General features: G+C 36.6%; 1 protein-coding gene across 3 annotated transcripts in view; it reads left to right on the top strand.

The window, feature by feature from the left end:
- MED13L (mediator complex subunit 13L) overlaps window positions 1-22,255 on the top strand; it is a 282,020-nt gene that overhangs the window by 147,920 nt on the left and 111,845 nt on the right. For all 3 annotated transcript variants that reach the window (XR_011505365.1, XM_044775813.2, XM_044775814.2), the window contains exon 4: window positions 9,500-9,583. Coding sequence is in view for 2 of the 3 variants with exons in the window: in XM_044775813.2 (XP_044631748.2) it covers window positions 9,500-9,583 (84 nt within the window). In the remaining variant the exon portion in view is untranslated. The remainder of the gene's footprint in view (window positions 1-9,499; window positions 9,584-22,255) is intronic.

Genomic DNA, 22,255 nt, shown 5'->3' with positions numbered 1-22,255 from the left:
TCTTCCAGATATCCTTCTAGTCAGTCCCATTGTCTTCATTTTGATTGCTGCTGGCCCACTTTAAAACTTCATGAGTGTTTCATGGAGTATTGCAGTGGCCTCTTTCATCAATCAGGTTAGGCTCAATTATGCTGCACTATCAAAAGACCTGAAAGATCTTGCTATCTTAAAACAATTGACGTTGATCTCTTGCTGCTGTTGCTTGTGCAGTGTGATTTACTGCAGCACTGCCCTATAGCTTCTTCTCCCCAGGTGGCAGTCGTGTCAGTGGGGTAGCTCCTTCAAAGACTTGCTGGGTTCCTGGTAGAGAGTAAAGAGCAATGGCAAAATATGAAATAGCCCCTTGAAGCTTCTGTTCAGAAGTGGTGTATGGCATTCCTGCTTACATTTCGTTGGCCAGACATTTACCACCAAACTTACAGTCAGATGGATGAGAAAGTAGTATCCATCAGCGGGAGGTACCAAAGTTACATGGCCAAGCTTGATGTCAGCAGGACAGGGAGGTAGAGCGCATACTTGGGGAAAGGATACAATCTACCATACCTCTTAATGAGGTCTTCTCGCTGTTAAGAGTCTGTCCTCCAGACAGGTGCTGGCAATATTACCCAAACACAGATATGCCTCTAAACACAGTTATGGATGGATTTAGACATGTCTTTAAAAACTTTGAGGCATGTTGGCTTCTTTTGGTATTTTCTTCATTTGTAATTTTTTAGTCAGAATTTCAGTATCTGAAGGTTTAGGTCTTCCAAGTTTTATAGTTTTAGATCATGTAGTCGTGCTTATTTTTCCTCTCTTCTGAGAAAGTAAGTGTGCTTCCTGTTTTCTTAATGATTGATTATCCTTTTTTGGCACAATGCCCAGGATGATAAAATACCATTAATTTGGTTTTACTTATGTAGATTCTTCTCCCTCCCCCCCCCGCCCCCCGATTTCTCTCTCTCTTTCTCTTTCTAATAATGTACTAGTTCAGATTGTTCTTCATCAGCCTTTGCAATTGAGTGGGATTTTGTTATGTATTTTAATGAACTTCTCAAAGGTTGCACTCTGTATTTTAAGTTTAGGTTGTCTCACACTCCTCATTAATGGAAATGTACTTTGTCTGTGAATAGATTATGGAAAACAAAGGCCTGCAGTCTTTTTTCAGGAGTTTCTTCATTTGGCATTTTTATTATTGCAGGTTTAGTGGCTATTACTCTTATGTTATTATAATTGGTATGGTTTTTATAATATACCATATCCTTCTCACCTATTTCTATCTAAATGAAGTAAGACATTGAGTTGAAAAGCTTTTAAAAATGAAGCCAGGAAATGTCTGCAGTTCATATCACCCAGAGTTTTTATGATGGCCTCAGTGATTTGCACCACATACGGGACTTATGAAAATCTTGCTTTTGTACCTCTGTAGAAATACTTAAAATGTCTGGCATAATGCTGTCAAATTGGCATTATGTGTGCTAGTATACTTTAATTTTCTTAAGTTTTTAGAATAAAACACATAAGCTGATTTTTTTAATTAAGATTATGATAGTTTACAACCTTGTGAAATTTCAGTTGTACATTATTATTAGTCATGTTGTGGGTACACCACTTCACCCTTTGTGCCCTCCCCCCACCCCCCCCTTTCCCCTGGTAACCACCGATCAGTTCTCCTTGTCTATATGTTAACTTCCACCTATGAGTGGAGTCATACAGAGTTCGTCTTTCTCTGTCTGGCTTATTTCGCTTAACATAATACCCTCAAGGTCCATCCATGTTGTTGCGAATGGGATGATTTTGTCCTTTTTTATGGTTGAGTAGTATTCCATTGTGTATATATACCATATCTTCTTTATCCAGTCATCAGTTGCTGGGCACTTAGGTTGGTTCCACATCTTGGCTATTGTAAATAATGCTGCGATGAACATAGGGGTGCATGGGACTCTTGAATTGCTGATTTCAGGTTCTTAGGATAGATACCCAGTAGTGGGATGGCTGGGTCATAAGGTATTTCTATTTTTAACTTTTTGAGAAATCTCCATACTGTTTTCCATAGTGGCTGCACCAGTTTGCATTCCCACCAACAGTGTATGAGGGTCCCTTTTTCTCCACAACCTCTCCAACATTTGTCACTCTTGGTTTTGGGTATTTTTGCCAATCTAATGGGTGTAAGGTGATATCTTAGTGTAGTTTTGATTTGCATTTCCCTGATGATTAGTGATGATGAGCATCTTTTCATGTGTCTATTGGCCATCCTTCTATCCTCTTTGGAGAAATGTCTGTTCATGTCTCCTGCCCATTTTTTGATCGGGTTTTTGATTCTTTGTTGTTGAGCTGTGTGAGTTCTTTATATATTATGGAGATTAACCCTTTGTCGGATAAGTAGCTTGTAAATATTTTTTCCCAATTAGTGGGCTGTTTTTTTTGTTTCAATTCTGTTTTCCTTTGCCTTGAAGTAGCTCTTTAGTCTGATGAAATCCCGTTTGTTTATTCTTTCTATTGTTTCCCTCATCTGAGGAGTTGTGGTGTCCGAAAAGATTCTTTTGAAACTGATGTCAGACTGTACTGCTTATATTCTCTTTTAGAAGACTTATTGTTTCAGGCCTAATCTTTAGGTCTTTGATCCATTTTGAGTTTATTTTTGTGAATGGTGAAAAAGAATGGTCAATTTTCATTCTTTTACATGTGGCTGTCCAGTTTTCCCAGCACCATTTGTTGAAGAGACTTTCTTTTCTCCATTGTAGGCCCTCAGCTCCGTTGTTGAAGATTAGCTGTCCATAGATGTGTGGTTTTATTTCTGAGCTTTCAATTCTGTTCCATTGATCTGTGCACCTGTTTTTGTACCAGTACCATGCTGTTTTGATTACTGTAGCTTTGTAGTATGTTTTGAAATCAGGGATTGTGATGCCTCCAACTTTGTTCTTCTTACTCAGGATTGCTTTAGCAATTCGGGGTCTTTTGTTGCCCCACATAAGCTGATTTTGATGAAAAGATTTTTTTCCTCTAAAATACAAATCATTGATTTGTGCACAATAGATTACATGGGTCTTTTGAAGCTGTTTTGCTCTGTCCTGTCCTTGCTCTCTTAGGGAGACTTTAATCTGTGGATATTTTACATGTGTGAAACATAATGACTCTTCAGAGTAGTCCACTGGTGCTGCTTTCCTCATGGATTGTCAGCATATTCACCCCACGTTAGTTCATAACACAGCTGTACAGTTGCCTTTGGCCCAAGGCTTCTTGGTTTGCCAAAGAGTTGGTGTTTAGAGTGAAGATACTTATTTGGAAAAGTACAGTAAAAATAACATGAAGAAAATTAGAATTATAATTAGGATAACCACACAGCCATGTGTCTCTTAACGAGGGGGATACGTTCTGAGAAATGCTTCATTATGTGATTGTCATTGTGCAGGCATCATAGAGTGCACTTACACAAACCTAGATGGTATAGTGTACTACACACCGAGGCTCTGTGGTACTAATCTTAGGGGAGCACTGTTGCAATGGAGTCCGCTGTTGACTGAACTGTCATTATGCAGTGTATGAGTGTAACATATTTATAAATTACTAGCTTTCAATGTCCTGTATTGCGATCCAATAGAGGTGATCCTCAGAGGGCAAATGAGCACTGTTCTTGAATGTGGTGGCCCAAAGATTTCAAAATAATAAATATATTCAGTAGAGCATGGTGGTAGGTATAGCCCTAGTTGAAGAAATGATGATAGAACACATTGCAACATTGAGAGTTCTTGGGTATAATGTGATAACAGGAGCAGGAAATGAGTAATCAGTAAATCCCTATTTTATTGAATTGTGACAGTGTGCAGTTCTCTAAAGGAAGGAAGAAAATGAATCTTTAGACCAAGGGGCATATACTTTAAAGGAAGAGACGCTACAAACGTTATAGACACAAGTGAATGAAAGTAGATAACTAACTATAAATGTCTAGAGAGAAACATATTCACCCTAAAATTAAAATTAATCAGTTTATATTTCTATATGTATTTAGTGTTTTTAGGACAGGGAAAGGATCAAGACTTTAAATTTTTAAAAAATTAAATTTTTTGGTTTTGTGGTTGGAGAATGGGATTAGACACTAAAAGTGTGGAACTAGAGGAGAGCTATGGTTGTTTGGAATTGCATTAGAATTGATGTTTCAGGTGAGGCTTAGTGTACCAAAAAGCTAACCTTACCGAGATTTTGGAAAGGATGGAAATAATAGAGTTTGCTTGGCCAGAGGACATAGCATCACCTCAGGCACAGTAGGAGCCCAAAGTCATGAAGATAGAAGGGAGCAGGTGAAAGAGACTTTTTAGCCCCTACATCATAGCGGTTTCTTTTATTTGGTTGGGAATTGGGAGCACTGCAGTTTCTAGGAGGGAGACCTCTTTGCGTATGTGTTTGATATAGATTGGAGTGGTAAGGTAAAGGCTTTGATGCTGGCGAGGCTACTCCGGTATGAACTTGTTTGTATACAGTTTAGTCTATCTGAGCAGCTCCTTAACTAGGTGGTAACATTAAGGTACAGTTTGGTTAAGGGTGTGGTAGAGGAACACCATCCTTGGACTTTTTAGTCTGTGAAAACTGTCATACCTACCTAATTAGAGTGACACCGAAGGAGCGAGAGCCACTTGTGGCTCCCTTCTAAACTTCTCAACTATCCCATCTGGGAAGTGGCTTGCTGAGTTAGGCTGTGGCTACTGCTGTTGCTCTTGTAATCATACATGAGGTCTGCCCGTGGCTTTCGGATTAGAGATTGGGGCTTGCCGACTTCCCAGTCAAGTTTCTCTTGTAGTTAATTATTTAGAGCCATATGGCATGACACAGAAACATTATGTGTGCACATGCACACAAAACCTGATTTCATTTTCATTTTTCAGCAGCTGTTTCTTTTCTTCTTGAGACAGTGATTTCTGGGAGATGGTAGGGGGCTGGGAATTATTTCTAAAGAGAAATTCTTTCCTAGAACTGTTGCTTAAGGAACGTTTTATAAATCTGGAATCACTTAGTGATCTTGCAAAATAATATTGTACTACTTTACAGAATTATATTATACCTTAATAGTAAGGTGATTTTGAAAATCTCAATGATAGTGACTGGGGTTACTGAGTAGACAACCGGGGTTAACTGGTAATGTATTCTTAGCACTATTGATGATGTTGATTTGAAGTAATTTTCAGCGCATGGAGTATGTCTGCTAGGTTTATTTTTCAAGTTAAATATAAATTTTGTCCCTCAAAAATAATAAAATAAAGGCTAATAGAGTATAAAAAGGGAAAATTATGTTTCTGATATTCTTTAATTTTTATATCTTAGAATTATCTCTCTTAAAAAGATTTCCTTATTTCTGTTCTTCACATATAATAAAAGCATCTGGGCAGAAGTGCTGGTCTTCCAGAACAGTTTTAGTATTTATGTGATTCCCTACATGTTGAGTATGTGCTGTGATTTTAGTCTGGAGTGAGAGGTGATGGGCTATAAAAAAGTGAAACCTGCAGATCTTTTTCCTCCAACATTGTGTGTCTCACTAGCAAGCACACATACACACAAGAAAATTAACAGTATGACACTGTCCATGATTAGTGGTTACAAACAAGAAGAATAACAGTATTATAGTTGAATAAGAAAATACTCCTTGGTGTATAGCATTCATTTCTCAGATATTTATTGAGCACCTACAATATGGAGCAGAATATAAAGCATAGAATGTAACAGACATTTATATTTGTTCGATATTGTCAGTGAATAAGATAGATACAGTGCCTGCGCCTAAATTGTGCATAGTTTCTTAGGAGAAAGAAGCCACAGAAATGAATCATTACAACTCAGTGGTGAAAGTGCTGATATGTAAATGTTAGCGTACTGGGCAGGCTGATCTGGGATAGGAAAGATGAACAGAATTAAGTCAGAGGAGGAAGGGATAGAGTGGGACAAGAAAGGAATTCCAGGCCAAAGCAGGGTTAATAGTGATTAATGGTAGTATTTAGTACAGAAGTTCTTAATCTAGGATCTGCTTCAGAGAGTTCACCAATCCTGTGGAATTGTATGCAATGTTTTACTCTTCCACGCATTTTTCAGGAGAAAGAGTCTGTAATAACTTCCATTAGATTATTTTTACCATAGAATCATGACCCCAGAGTGATTGAGAACCAAGGGCTTGGAACCTCAGTATAGTGTGCTGTGGAGCCAGCATAGTCCCAGGTGTCGGTCAGGTGGGAGAACTGCCTTCCTTAGCAAAACATACCCCCTCTTCTCGCATTTCCTCCAGGGCAAAGTACAAAACGGCAGGTGGAAATACTTTCTGTGCTACCTGGTTGTGTGTGTGGGGGGGTGTGGGTGTGTATGTGTAAGTGAGTGAAGTTTGGTTTTTGGACCAGCCAAAGTTGAGACATAGGTGATTGAAGAGTATAGAAATTGATATTGATAATTGCTGACTTCTTTTTACCTGTTTCTTGGGTAAAAAGAAACTTCCCCCTCATACTTACTCATCTTGACATCTAACTGAGCAGTGAATTCTCTATTGGGTTGAGGGGCAGGGCAGAGAAAGGGAGTACAGTACTCAGCACCTTGACTAATTTGGTCCGAACCTTCTCTAAGGTACTTGATGACTTTGCTGACTTTCTGCCACATCACTGCTGACATGACTGTGACTGCTCGCTTATGCAGAGATAAGGCAATTGCAAATCCACTACTTAGAAAACTGAGTAAAACATTACCTCATCCAGTGCAATTCTGTGTTCTTATGTTTTCCTTTCAATGAGTAGGAAATCACTGAGCACATGGAAACTAATTAGCAGTTGAAAATCACGTAAGTCATTTATGACTCTCGTTTGGAACCAGATGGTTTCAGATTGAAGGATCGGTAGTTTCCATGACTGTTCTGTGTATTAGTGATAACCTTTTGTTGACATTGCCTGACAAAGAAGTGTGATCTACAGCAGAAACTCCAGGAGATCCATTAGCACAGAGAGTTAGACTCTCAGATAGCGTTTTCCTTAGCTTTTTTGCCTTTTGCCTTTGTCCTTGAGTGGTCTTGGCTCAGTGCTGCTCCTCCACCCCTCAACCCCAAGTTTCTTTGTTCTGGAATGAAACCAGCAGATAGAATTTGTGACTTTTACTTCATAGAAGGACAAGGGTTTTGAAACAAACTTTATACATTGTCCTCTTTAGTCAGAGAGATTTTGTCTGTTTATCTTGTATATTATACTGTCTCAAGCCTTGGATTTTTTTTCTATCCATAAACTGTAAATTCCTGTTGTTTTCTCTGTTACTGAATAAATGATTCTTTTGAATTCTGACCTTCAAGACATATATGAAGGAATGAATACTTTATTTACAGTGATGTTTATTAAGGGAGGTATTTATTAAGGGAGGATATGTCAGTAGAAGTGTTTAGTGTTTGATGTGATTCTGTACCTGTTACATGCCCTATTGCTTTTCTTCTAAGAATTATCACCAGATATACCTTCAATTTAACAACATCATTTGGAGATTAAAGAAACGTTAAATAGGCCCATCAATTAACAGGATGCATCTGGATTTTAAGAAAGAGGAAAGAATTGAGGAAATATGATAGCATAGGAGTCCATTTATGGTAATAGTTCAGTGTCTTGGCTCTGTGATCAGATATACCTGGGCTTAATCCCAGTTCTGCTGTTCATTAGCTGTGTGACCTTGTCTAGGTGACATTCTCACTCCGCCTCAGCTGCTTCATGTATAAAAATTGACATTGTAGCCACAACTAGAAGGACCCACAACGAAGAATATACAACTATGTACTGGTGGGCTTTGGGGAGAAAAAGGAAAAAAATAAAATCTTTAAAGAAAAAATTGACATTGTAACATCTATCTCCTATAATTCTTACAAGAATTAAATGATATGCTGTGCCTGGTAATCAAATGTGATGATGGTGGTTGTAGTGATTCTAGTACTGGATATTGGTGGTGTTACTGAAGGAAGGAACCTGATATCAAACACTGGAGCTTTTCAGTGGAAATATCTGTATGTAGTCTAGCAAAAAATACAATTAAGTGTCTTTGATAGGGGATAAACTGTGGCGATACTTTTTCAGTTTTGCTGCTTGGTACTTTTACCTTTTTGGGTATTCCATATTTCATATTCTACCTTTAATGGAGTCACATAGTCTTTAACCTGAAAAGCAAGTGAACTCTGAAAGCAATTTTAGGAAAACAGATGAGGTTGCTTTGAAAATGATTTCCTTCATTATAAACAGGAAGATTGTTGTAGAAATTCATTATCAAAATAAAACCAGTTGATGACAGTGCCTTTTTGATGTAACAGTGATCCAGATTGGCTCTGCCCATAGCGAGTTAAATTGTAGCCAACAGAAAACTATTGCCATTTACTAACCCAACTAATCTCTAATGAGTTGGGTGAAGGCTTGAATTGTTTCCATGCTCCTTGTTGGTGTGGAAATGATAGAGGCAAAAGCCATGTGCAGAATTACCTGAATATTGAATAAAGAATTGTTATTCTTCTCTTTCACTGGTAGGTAGAACCTTGTGTAGAATTACACCCAGCTTTCTTACAGCTTTTCTTACAAAATATGTCATCTCATTGAATAATGTTAGTGATTACTGTATTTTATCAATTTCAGTATGCACCTTTTTTCTCATATTTGAATATTTTTAAAATCAGGCATACTCCTTACAGATGATGGCATCTCACAATTGGCCAGATCACAATTATGATATAGTTGTCATTTGCCTGCACACAAGTGAAATTGGTCATAGCTGTCTATATTGTTGTCACTTCATTTGAATTGTGTGTATTTTTGGTATTATACGAGTTGAGTTTAATTGCCACTTAACATGTCTTCAGAAAGGTTACTCTGTGATTTGACATTGAAACAGTGTGCGCAAAACGGCATGGAAACACAAGTGAGGCACAACTTAGGAGGAAAGCAAATATTTGTTACTGAAGAAATTATTGCAATTCCTTGTTTTCTTACAAAGCCGTAACCAAGAGCTTTAGCTTACCTACTAACGGAAAATACCTTAGTAGAAGAGGCTATGCTATGTTTTTGTTACTGAGATGCTTACTAAAGAATTGCCTATCACATGCCAAGCAAGGAAGAGCCAGCATTAAAACTTGCAAAATGGCTTGCAATGACTTGGAAGAATATCTCTGAAGTACTCTTAAGAAATGCTGCCTGCATTCCCACCATTCTTGATGACACAAGAATTAAAATAATGCAGTAGTGTGATTGGATTTGAAGTAATTGAGAAGTGTAAAACATTTCAGGAATAGATCAACCAATCAATTTTGCTTCATTTTTTTACATGTGCAGGAATAATATGTCATAAAACTGTATGCCTGAAGTCAGAAAGTTCTTTCAGTAAGTATAACAAAAAAATTTTAAGTGATAAGAAAACATTTTGACAGTTTAATTGGTGATGTTTTTATTTTCAATGGTGTATCTCACCTGTGATTGTTGACTCAGTGACTTGCTAAGTTGTATTAAAACTGTAAAAGTAATTCTGGGTGTAATTACTGTAGGTGCCTAATGGATAAGAACTTCGTTAGGATTGGGAAGTGGTTTGTCCGACCCTATGAAAAGGATGAAAAGCCCGTCAACAAAAGGTGAGTCATTTTAACACTCTTGTTTTTTGATTTCTTTTACTTGACCATGACTATCTTTGGGAAAGAGGTGGGTGGGAGAAGCAGCTTATTTATTTATTTTCTAATAATGTTATTAAATACTGTATTATTAAATTTTTGTGGAATATTAAAAATTGCACTAGAAAGATGATTGTCCATAACCCATGTCTAAGCCCATTATTACCACACTATTAGGAAATGAAATGTACTATTTTGTTGTTTTTGTTATCCTTCTTTATCTTTCTTCCTTAAAGAGTTATATGGCATAACTTTAAAAACAGTCAAGTGAATTCAGGTAGTGACAGTTTTTATAGAACTGATTGATGAGCTTTCAAAGTCAGTCAACACATCTTTGACAGTAGTCAAACCAGGACCGTGGATTTCTTCTCTAAACAATCCTAAACTTTTAACCATCATTTATTATAAACATGGCTTTAAAGGCATTCCTCAATATTAAACAAGCATAGAGTTTTAGATCAATAAACAAGAATCAAAAACCAAAACCCTCAGGGCTAGCTCTGTGGTGTGGTGGTGAAGTTTGCGTGCTCTGCTTTGACGGCCCGTGTTCACTGGTTTGGATCCCAGGCGCAGACAGATACCACTTGTCAGCTGTGCTGTGGTGGCGACCCACAAACAGAATAGAGGAGGATTGGCATGGATGTTAGCTCAGGGCTAATCTTCCTCAACCAAAGAAGAAAAGAGGAAGATTGGTGGCAGATGTTAGCTAAGGGCGAATCTTCCTCAGCAAAAAAACCCAAAACCCTCAAAGTTGAATATTTACCTCACTTACCTCTGAACACAGCATAGACCTAATTAGTATCATAAGTTGATGGAGACTGTTTCATTTCAGGAGAGCAGGGTACACTGTCTTGATCCTATTTTACTGTCTGTGAACTTGTCCTAAGCTAGGGATCCCAGCTCCAGGATGCAAATAAGAGCTCTTGAAGCCTTATATGGTAGGCTTGCGCTTAGATCTTTTACGTACTTTGCCAGAATGTCAACTGGAACTCCTGTCTCTTTTGGAACCTTTACTTTCTTAAGTTCCCTGTTCCTACCAGAGAGTTAATTAGCAGCCTTCTCTCCAACCTGTATTTCTTAAAGCTTTGATGAAGTGGTTGTGGATTCTCCTCATTAACCAAACCTAATTTATGAAAATTGGCATTTCTTTTTTCAAATCAGACAAATTAGGGAATGGCTTTTTTTTGCCAAATCGCTATGAAATTCCTTGTAATATTTTCCCTTTTTAGTACATTTAAAATCCTTTAGGATTTATAAAAAATTCTATTTCAATAAAACGTAGGTATTATGTACAGTATGTTCCTCATAGTGATGTTTCAGTCAATGACAGCCCGCATATGCGACGGTGATCCCGTGAGATTAGCACCATAGAGCCTGGGTGTGTAGTATCCCGGTCGTTAAGCGACACCTGACTGCATGTTCTTGTTTGCCTGAAAGGGGTGCTAATGCTTTTAGGAAGGTCTGAGTTTGCGTGGGTGTGCAAAAGCGTGATTTTGTTGACAAGTGCTCTGATTGATGGAAGAGGAATTTCTTTTCTTTTATTTATATTTGGTTTAACCTAATGCATATGTCTCACGGATTTTTTTTTTTTTTTTTTAATCTTAGTGTTCTCCTTAAATTTACAGAGGACTTAGGTTTTCTTAGTGGCTGAAGTTTTGGTTTTTGTGTTTATGAGTCTGAATGGTTAACTACAGAGCTACTTTACCACAGTGATCTTTACCATTCTTAGTTTGCCTCTCCATGCTTAGTGTGCATTCTCACAGCTGGTCACCAGTGGACTAACTGAGCCAGTCCTAAAACTTTTGGTCAACACATAACAGGCATTTGTGTGATTGATTTGATAGGAATTTGAGGTTGAAGAGGAAATGTAGAAATAAAATAGGAATTGAAGGAGTAGAAATTGGTATTTTAATAGTAAAAAATAATGTTTAAAAGTCAAATGTAGTTATCTATTTTATGAAGAGTTTGTATATCTTTACACTTCATTTTGATCCCAAAAGTCTTGTTAAGTTTAGCAAACCAGATGAAATAATACCTGTAATATATTTGGAAATTTGATTTTGTATGACTAGGAGGCTATTGATTTCCGAGAATGAAATTGAATTATTTTATTATTTTTAGACTTTCTACTCATGATTGAATGTAGAACTTTGTTTTCTTGTAGTGTAGAAATGTTAGTGATTTTGAAAAAATATTTTAGAAGACATTAACAGTTAGAAAAATTTTAAATCAAAGATTAAATTTAAAAAGTTGGCATTTGCTATAGTCAACTTTTTTAGTTGTCATGACTTTTCTACTTTTATTCTCTGAGTGGAAAATAGAACCTCTTTTGGGATGTTGGAACAAGATCCTAGTGGCGAAGTCATTTTGGATGGACAGGGTGATGCTATGGAGGAGGGCATTTAGAATTAGAAGATGTGTGGTCACATCCCATATCTCTCTTTACAAGTTGCTTGCTTTTGGACAAGTTGTGTAGTTTTTTCTGGACTCAAAACTTTCGTTTTTTGCTGCTATTGAGTTGATATTGGTAATTACTATCTTAGAAGGTTATTCTGAAGATTAAATGAGATAATTTGCGTGGCTAGTTTATAATTTAGTTGAGAAAAACCAAAAATAAATTTTCTTTAATCTTAATTTTGTGTGCATATCAATTTAGTGACCAGTGGAGAGGAAAATTTGCTGCCCAGTGCTAAACAAATTGTAGGTACAAATTAATGTTTTTAGGAATGCTCTTATTTGACACCATTAGATACAAATAAAAGGAATATATTTTCAGGAATAGTATTCTAAGTATAAAGTAATACTAACATATGATACATTTGTTCAATAATTTTAAAATACAACCTAACACACTGCATATTTTATGTAGCTAAAGTTATCCCAATAGTGGGGACAAATGAATATATTGATGAATAGGTTTCACATGTTGGAGTAATAGCGTATAATTTCTTGAGCTATAATTTCTCTCTGTATTGATAGCAGAATGAAACCATTTGCTCATGAAGTCTTAAAAAGGTGTTAATATTTGATAAGAGATGATGCTAAGGATAATTTTAGAAAAGTTATTGTGTGTGTGTGTGTGTGTGTGTGTGTATATATATATATATGTATTTGACCAGGCAGGCCCAGAAACATAAAATAAATTTATTCATATAATGTTTTTCCTATAGTAAGATGTCTTTTCTTACTCATATCCTTGGGAATGTGTTAAATGGGGAAGAAAACTTCAGCTTTATCCCACAGAATTGTGACAACTAACATCAAACATAACAGAATTGCTGGTTTCTAAAGTATGTTGAACTTGAAAAAGCCTTTGCTTCCAGAATATGATTAAAAACAAACCAGTGAAAAATATATTCTTCTAAAATAATTTAGAAATTATTCAAATCACAGAGGTTCTTTCTATTGGAAAGGTATTCGTTTTCTACTTTAATCTAGTTGCAGCCCACATTTGATTACCTCAGAATTTGAAGTCTATATTCTTTAGTCTTTGAATGCCATTTTTAGCAAACAGTTTGGACCTTTGATGTTTTCTGGTATCAGGTGTTACAGTAGCTGAGTTAACACAAAGACCAAGTTGCTGGTGCATCTTCTGGATTAATTAGCCATCTCTTCCTCATGGGCAAATCTGCCCTGCTCTTGGATGATACTCCAGATAGCCTCACATATTTTCAGATATTCTGATTACTTTTGTGTGTGCTGTCAGCTGATACACGTGTGCATGTGCACGCACAGAGAATTGGAAAAACCTTATTTTGACTGCTTTTATACTGTTTCATTTGGAACTTTACTCTTAAGTCTAGAATTCTTTCTCTTTTTTTTTTTTCCTGCTTTGTCTCCCCAAACCCCTCTGTACGTAGTTGTATATCTTGGTTGCAGGTCCTTCTAGTTGTGGGACGTGGGACACCACCTCAGCGTGGCCTGACGAATGGTGCCATGTCTGCGCCCAGGATCTGAACCCTGGGCCACCGCAGCAGAGGGCGCAAAGTTAACCACTCGGCCACGGAGCCGGCCCCTAGAATTATTTCTTTTTTTATGTTCTTATGCTACCTAACATACATATTGAAGAAATACCCATGCCTTTTGGTTTTAATGGTAAAAAATGGATTTTGTATAACTGATGAAATATTTGGATGTAGGAGACTATTTTTTAGTACTTTAAAATTTCCCTTCCCTCTGTTTCCTCACCCTCCCCTCTCTTTCCCCTCTCACTTTTCTCCCCATCCTCCTCTTTCCTGTCCTCTCCTTGTTTTAGCCCAGTCATCTGTGTTTCCTTCTAGAGATGCAAAGATGAACAGACAGGGAAAGAGATCCCTCCTGGAGAGGGTAAGCTGACTTGTAAACAGATACTTCTAGTGTGAAAGGTCAAGGGAGTCTCTTCCTAGTGCAGAAAAATAAGATTATAGTGGTAACTTTTCAGTTTTCCTCATAAATTTACTTTGCATATGTGGTGCCTTTTGTGACTTATATGTTAATAAGGACTAGCTATGGGAAATCCATAAGAGAATATTAATGGAACACTTTGGACTTACCATGCATAATAGTTTTACAGCATTTTTTTGGTAAATCTATAAAATATATAGTCGTTTTCTGCTAGTTTAGCTGATGGAACATATATCAAGAGATATTATATATTTCGTCACTTGAGTATATTTGAAAACTGTGCAAAGTGAGAAGAGGGATGGAGTTAGGGTCCTGGGGAGCGTCAGCATTTACAGGACGGGCAGAGGAGGGGGATCCGCAAAGGAGACTAAGAAAGGCCAATGGGCAATGAGGACCAGGAGGAGTGGTGTCGCTAAGACCATGCATTGTTTCGGGATCAGTCAGCTGTGTGTGCCATGGAGGCCATGTAAAATGCATACTAAAGGAGCTATTGCATTTGGCAGTTATGTAGTCGTGGTGACTACAACATGAGCAGCTTCACTGGAGTGAATTTCAGATTGTAGTAGTTTGAGTTACAAATGGGAGTTGTAATGAAGATACTGAATGTAGAGTTCTTGCTGTATTTGTTACAGGTAGCTGCAAAGTGAAAATCTGTTGCATGTAGGAAGGAAGAGACAAACATTTAGTAAGAGCCTGTGGTAAAATTAAGTGATAACTCTCTATGGTTTTTAAAAGGGTCTGTCATATACCAGGCTTTGTACTTTCATAAACATGATGCATAGAAGAGAGAATGTTAAATTGAAGGACCAGTTGAATCAGAGGTGATGACAGTTAAACAGCTATATGTTTTCCAGGTAGCCCTTTTTGTTTTTTTTTTGTTCTTTCTCTTCTTTTTCCTTAATAACCAAAAAGAAACTATCACCATTAATTTTTAGTTTTCATTTTTGCTATTGGTGGTCTAAGAAGTATACAATAAAAACTTATATCCTCAACATCAATAATTCATTTTCTTATTTTAAAATAAAATATATTTAAATATATACTGTCTGCTTTCAAGAAGGATTTGAAACACTTTACAGTAAGAGATATACCTTGTTTTTAACATACTAGAGAGGTTGGGTAAATATCATTTTTGTAATTCCTTTTTTTATTCCTGATAGAGGACTAAAACTAAGCTGAAAACAAAGCTCTCCTTGTTGGCCAGACCATCCATGCAGAAATATGGATGATCTTCCATTAACTATTTGACTTTGTGGGACTTACTGAATCCCTCTGGACTTTAGTTTTAGCATTTATTATTTCTAGCTGCCTTGTCTTTCATCTTCCAGATTCTCTGATTCTAGGAAAATTTTAAATCTAGACATGTCCACATGTATCTCTTTCCTTCTTTCTTTCCGTGTGTGTGTGTGTGTCAGGGGGGTGTGTGTATGCGTATATGTATCTGTATGTATTTTTACTTCTTTCTTTCTCTACCACCAGGAGCATATTGTCTTCATTGTGTTTGGTTTTGCTTTAAACAGAAAGTAACTCCTTTATCCACCAATCCAAGGGATTTGCTATTATTCTTCCAAAGGGTATAAAATTTTAAAGAACATGTCTGGAGAAAGAGATTGTGTTAACTTCAGTAATGATGTTCATAGTCATATTAGGAAGAGGGGAGAGGAAATTTTAGGTACCAAGTGGGAGTTAATTTGACGTGTCCTTTAGTTTTATAACATAGCTGACCACCTATTTGAACTTTGCTTAAGATGTCTTAGCTCAAGGCCACTTCCCTTGTTGGAAAAAAGTCAACTAAAGGGTCAGGACCTGAATGAATAGAGGTTCAAATTATTAACGTTTTGGTAGTGTGAAGGAAGTACTGTTCAATTTGGTCATGTCTCTTGTCTCATTTAGGATGTCAGTCATAGTATGTCTCTCTGATCATGTAAACCTTATGGACTTAGTCTAAGCACCATAGAAGTATATCATAGTATATCGACTAGATTATTCTCATAGATTAATGAAACTGATTCTCTGGAAATTAACTGCTTTTTAAATTGAGTACTTATATGTCTCCTGCCTTGTAAATGTAGCTTAATTCAAGGTACTTTGCTGAAGTGTCTTAGAGTTTAGAAAAAGCATAAAAATATATATGCCTGGAAGGTAATTTCCACTCATAATTTCTCATGGCATATCAATAGTATGTGGGAAATTTTTATGGCAGGGTAAAAACAGACATGTCTAAGGGAAATGACTGCTCCTATTTTTATTATAGTACTATTTTTTTTTCATTAACACATCTATTATGTCATTATTTACAAAATGAGACTTTGTAGACTATTTGTGAAGGAGATAGGGGGACATTTTCTTAATTTTAAATTGGAAAATTTCAGCCACACTAAGCATAAATTAGTTCTCTAGAATGGCTCAAAAATATGAGGCTCTTGAGATTATCTATAATTTCTTGTTATAGTCTAATATATATTTCTACTACGTAGATTATTAATCCTAAAAGGTATAATATTATCATGACACATTTAGGTAAACCATTGGTTTTCTAATAAATGGTTGTTTAAAAGATATCATGCTTTTCACCTCCATTTAGTTTTGATGTAATTATAGTCAAGATTTAGTGAAAATCATTACGGCATGGACATAAAAGAAGACAGAGTCTGAAAGAAGCACTAAGACTAAAAATAATTGGCTAATGTGTATATTATTTTTGATATGGTAATTTTCCCACAATTTCTCTTGGATCTTTTTTATCATTTCCATTTCTCACTTGAGATTTTCTATTTTTCTTATTCATTATGAGCGCATTTTGTTTTATGTCCTTAAGCATAATTACAATAATTGCTGTAAAATCTTGGGTAATAAATAAAATATCTGGATTATCTCCATTGGGTTGTCTTTTCTCTTGTTTATGGGGTAGGTTTTGCTGTTTCTTCATCTGCTAAATCATTTTGAATTATATTTTGGGTATTGTAAATGATATAAAGACTCTGGATTCTGTTATATTTCTCTGAAGAATATTGATTTAGTTGTTTTTGCTTTTTTTAAGCAGATAGTTAACTTTAGTTGTACTCAAAACTCCAAACTCTTTGCTTCCTGTGTTGGGTAGCAGGTAAAATCTCTTGACTGTTGTTAGCCTATAGTTTCTCAACCTCAGGACTCCTGACATTATGGGCTGGATATTGTTTGTTATAGGGGACTGTCTGGTGCATTGTAGCATGCTTGGCACCATTCCTGGCCTCTAACTACACGATGCCAGTAGCACCCTCCTCCTTCAGTTGTGACAACCCAGAATGTCTTCAGATATTGCCAGATGTCCCGTGGGAGGCCAAATTGCCCCTGATTGAGAAGCACTGATTTAGTCTTAGCTGGGCTAGGTCTGCCAGGCACATAATTCACCCAGAGACTTGAGCAGAGTTCTTATCTTTGACTCCTTCTTTCCAGGGTTTCCTTTCTCATTTCCTGGACGTGGTGGGTTTTTTTTAAACCTAATCCTTTGGTTCTTTAAGCCAGTAAGACTGGAGGTGGGGTTTCTGTCAGTTTTAGCTATCCTCTGTGGTTCAGTCGCCCTCATGCTAAAAGTTGTGTCAAAACAAAAGACAAAAACAACAACAACAAAAGGGAAACTGTCAGTCCCTGCATTTGGTAACTTAGTATTGTAGCAGATTTTAATACTTTCCTCTGAATTGATGCTTGTTCCTCTTTGGAGGGAGAGCGGTGTTGGTTTGGAAGGAGCTGCTTTGTTAGTACCCGAAGAGGAACCTGGGGAGTGTTTGAAGAGGAAACTTCACATGGCTTTGATGCCCTGCTGTTGGCTGTGCTTCATTTAGATTGACATTGTTTGTCTATTAAAATGGGATTGTTCAGCCTCTGGGGCTGACTCACTTTGTGGTAGGAGACTTTCATTTCAATATTTTACTTAATTGATTAAAGAAATGATACCTATTTTCTCAGTGATTCCAGTGTTTGATGTGAATTTTTCCTGATTTATTAATGACTTTGTACTGTATACTGTTTTAAGGTGTTAATGTTTATAGATTCAGCCCCCAAATTTATAAACATTAAATGTATTTTTAAAAATTTAAAGGCATGAAAGATCTTCATTATTTCTCTTCTGAGTTGGCATTTGTATAAAGCCCTGTTCTGAGACATTCTTAAAACATATAAAAATGTTCCTATGCAGTTCTTATTAATTTCCTTTAGGGAATGAGGTAGGATGAGAAATGAGAGGAGAGTAAGAGGAAGGAAAGTCCAGGAGGCGACAAGGGCAAAGAAAGAACCAAATAGAGTTCTCTACTTAAAATTACTGAGCCTAGATTTGCTTTTTTTTGTAGAATGGAGATTGTTTTTAAGATGGTTTAGGATTAAATAAGATAGCATACGTAAAGTGGCTAGCACAGAACCTAACATGTGGTGGTGGTTGTAATGGTGCTTGGTTGCGCTAGTAGTGGAGGTGGTGATATTAAATTTGCATCTGAGGACCTCTCAATAGAGTGTGATAATATACTTCATTTAGGGTTTTATTAGCAGTTGTATAAGGTTGCAGTATAATAGCTTAATATTTATGGTTAAAGAATATGGCAAGATGTGAGTGCTAAGGCGAAATTAACTTCTGTAACTGTGAAGCCTCCTTGCTGTTGTAGCTTCATATCTGGTCTTCTGCCTGTCTGGGTCTTCTGACTTGGAGTTTTTCCTGTTTCTGGTCACTCTGCCCTGTATGTGGTTTTGTTATACTGCTTTTGGTGAGACACTCTCCCATATAAGAACATAATATGGAGTCACTTGTGTTTAGGATGTTACCTAAACTTTGTTTGGCATACCTGGTCCCCAGTAGAAGCCTCTTTGTCCAGCCAGAGTTGCCCTTCACGATCCTAGTATAGTCTAGAGTCCTTTTCTCTCTTGTTCTCCTTCTTTTTCCCCCACTCTTCTGTCTTACCTTGCAACTCAAGTTAACTTTGATCTCTCTTCTTTGAGCTGCTTGCTTCCCTGAGGCAACTTTTCTAGCTGTCTTTTCCTGACATTTTACTTCTAAATTTATTAATAGCATGTTGTTACTACTACTCTTGTTTTTGTTTTTATTTTTTAAAATTTTATTCTTCTCTTGAATTTGTACTAAGGAAGATGAGAATTTAATCTCCTTCTTCCTTTACTCATTCCTACATTATTCCTAAATTGAATCTTTAAAACAGAATCATACTTACTTTGGTATCCAGTCTGCATGATTATTTTTCCCTTTGTTCTCTTCAACGTCTGTTACAATTTCTAGTACAAAGGGTATTTCAGGTTTGGTTGAACTGAATGGAGCATACTTCTTTCCGTTGTTAATCTATTTAGTTTACTCTAGGATCAAAATGGAAAATGAGGTCTTAAAAGTCATCTAACATAAAATATTGAGTTACGTCATAAAACAGAAACATTATCTTTACCATTGTTATCTTAAATCCTTTAAAATATTATATTTTATAAATGTGTTAAAATCTTCGATTCTTCTCATTATCAGTTTTACATGAGTTTTTCCTCAGCGTTCTTTATTATCGAATGATTGGTTTGTTCAAGTTTTACATTTGAGCATTTGGGCTCTTTGTGATGGTTCCTTTAGTTCAAGTATTCCTAGTAGGAAGGATATGTTACCCTGTTGGACTTTGTCCCCCGTTGCTGGCCGGTGAGTTGCAATTCTTGTTAGTAGAAACAGCTTCAACACATTTTGAGATCTTAACATGCCTTATAGAAAGAAGGAGGCCTTTCTGGTTGGTTGCACACAGTAGAGCCTAGAGAGAACGTTGTTGGGCACTATTTGAAGGATTATTACGTACCACTGAAATTGACAAGTATCATTTACAAAGTGGTGTCTGGTACTGAGAGTGTAAGAAAACAAAGGAACCCCTTAGTATGTATATTTGAAGACAGTTGGCTAAAGTATTTCTTTGTTAGCTGAGATTAAAAGAAAATAACTATAGAGGTTAAGTTTCACTTAAAGAAAAAATTGGACTATAAACTGGAGAATTTTGAGCTTTATTTCAGTGGTCTTAAAGCATTATATCAATTTCAGTGTAGCGCACTGCCTCCCCTCCTTTGTTTCTTATTTATAATTTCAAAATCTAGAATTTAGGCTTTATGTCAGAGTATGGTGTACATCTCTGAAATAAATAACTTACTTTTGTAAATATTTTTGGCTTTACAGGGCATATGGTCTCTGTCAAAACTGGTCAAGTCTGACATTGTTCTATGAAAGAAACTGTAGGCAGTATGTAAGCAAATGGGCATAGATTGTTCCAATGAAACTTTATTGACAAAAAAATAGGTGACAGGATGGAATTGGCCCTGGGCCTCACTTTGCTTCCCTCTGCCCTTAAGAGGAAAATTGCTGTCCAGATAGGTTAAGTGATTAGCTGAGATCCACACAGCTAAAAAGTGGAGGATTCACAGCAGAGCATTTTAATTCTTGTGTTAATTCACTAAAATGTACATATCTGAAAATGTCTTCAACAGACAAGCCCTCTAAGTAATTATTTTATCCTATTTAAATTATTAGTTGGAATGATAAATACATGTATATAGTATAGAATTTAAACAGCACAAAATAGTATAGATAGAAAAGTCTCTTCTCCGCTCCTTGCCCAGTTAGCCACTTTCTCTTCTAGCATTAAATCCTAGTATCAGTTTCTTTTTATCTTTCCAGATATTAGTTTATGCAGACATATGCAAGTGTGTATGTATGTATTTCCCTTTTCTATACAGATAGTGTATTGAATGGTATACATACTCTACCCATTGTTGCATTGCTTTATTTTACTTAACGGATAGTGATGATATGTTGAAGATCACTCCAAATATACGCAGATAGGACTATGAACTATTTGAAAGCAAAAACATGCATTATATTCACTCTGAACATTTGTTCGATCAGATTTGCTGATTTCAGAGTTTATTTGTTATCTATATTCTGTGAGTCGCTTTTCTAACAATAGTTTTTTTGTGTTTTTTTAAAATGATCTTACTTTGACATTTGGTGGACATGAGTAAAATAACTTGACAAAGTTCTGCCAAAGAACGTTAGTAGTATTAGGAAGGTAACATAAACACTTGAAGCAGTTAGAGGTAAGACACGGTGTCTAATTAGTGTCTTGGTTTGTGAAATAATCAGTGCTAGAGGTGAAAACTGGGAGATACTGATGTGGGTTCTAGTGGAGGGGAAAGATTCACGAAGTTAAATGTGTTTTGACAGACCTCAGATTTGGGTGCCTTGGAGTAGAATCATCGGGAGAAAAACAGCAATAACAACAAGTGACAATGGTGTCTCCAGGAGAGAGTTGGCCCACTGGAGAGCAAGTGTGTGCATAGCAGCAAGGAAGATGTGAGAGAGAACTTGTAGTACGAGGACTCCCGAGTGGTCCAGAGAGTTACATAGAAATTCTTTTACATCTCTTTCTCTCTGCCTAGGGCCCAAGATGTGTAAAAGACGGTGCATTAATTGCCTTGTAGGGTCTGCATGTGACTGAAGTGGTGTGCGTGTACTCAGAAACACCTGCAGACGGTCTAGGTGTTGTTAGTGGTGGAGAGCTGCCGCGAGTGAATTCTGCTTCTGGGCAGTGTACTGCCTTATGCCAGAGTGGTTTTTTGGTGAACAGATGTGGGCAAAAAGTATGCTCTGGGAATCCAAAGCATGTAGCATCAATATAGCAAGTTTAGAACCCTGATAAAGTTCTGAAGTATTGAAGCTTAGATGAATTGTGATAGTTCCTGAGGATAGAGACGTACCTTGTTCTAGTAATGACTAAAAAATTAAAATAGTTGCCTGTTAGAATTTCAGAATGGCAAAATCCAGAACCACAGATAAGCATTATCTTGAGAGTTAAAGATTTTTAAAAAGCTTAAGAGAAAAAAAAAAAAAAACCTCAGAAAAGTCAAGGCTTCTTTGAGGGCCCACTCCAAACTGGCCTCTAAATTATGGCGATTCATGCATAGACTTTTCGTCTTGCTCTTGACTCCTTGCTTCTGTAGATTTCATTAACGTGGCTTGGAACTGTTTTTAGTTATTGTCTTTTGTATTATTTTATTTTGTCTCCTGCCAAGGATTTTGGCATTTACAGTCTGCAGGCTCTTACCTCTTATGTTAACTTTTTTGAAGGTAGAGTTGATCTCCCATTATTGCAATTGAGAAGCACCTAAAACCTGTGAGAGTGTTAACCTGAATGTTTTTATAGTGCTCACTCGTGCCACTATAGCCTTTCCGTGTGGGTTTAATCAGTTGGCATCTGCTTC

The sequence above is a fragment of the Equus asinus genome, chromosome 8 (assembly GCF_041296235.1).
Source record: "Equus asinus isolate D_3611 breed Donkey chromosome 8, EquAss-T2T_v2, whole genome shotgun sequence".
NCBI classification, from domain to species: domain Eukaryota; kingdom Metazoa; phylum Chordata; class Mammalia; order Perissodactyla; family Equidae; genus Equus; species Equus asinus.
The sequence above is the reverse complement of the archived record's forward strand: the minus strand, read 5'-3'. Positions and strand labels throughout refer to the sequence as shown.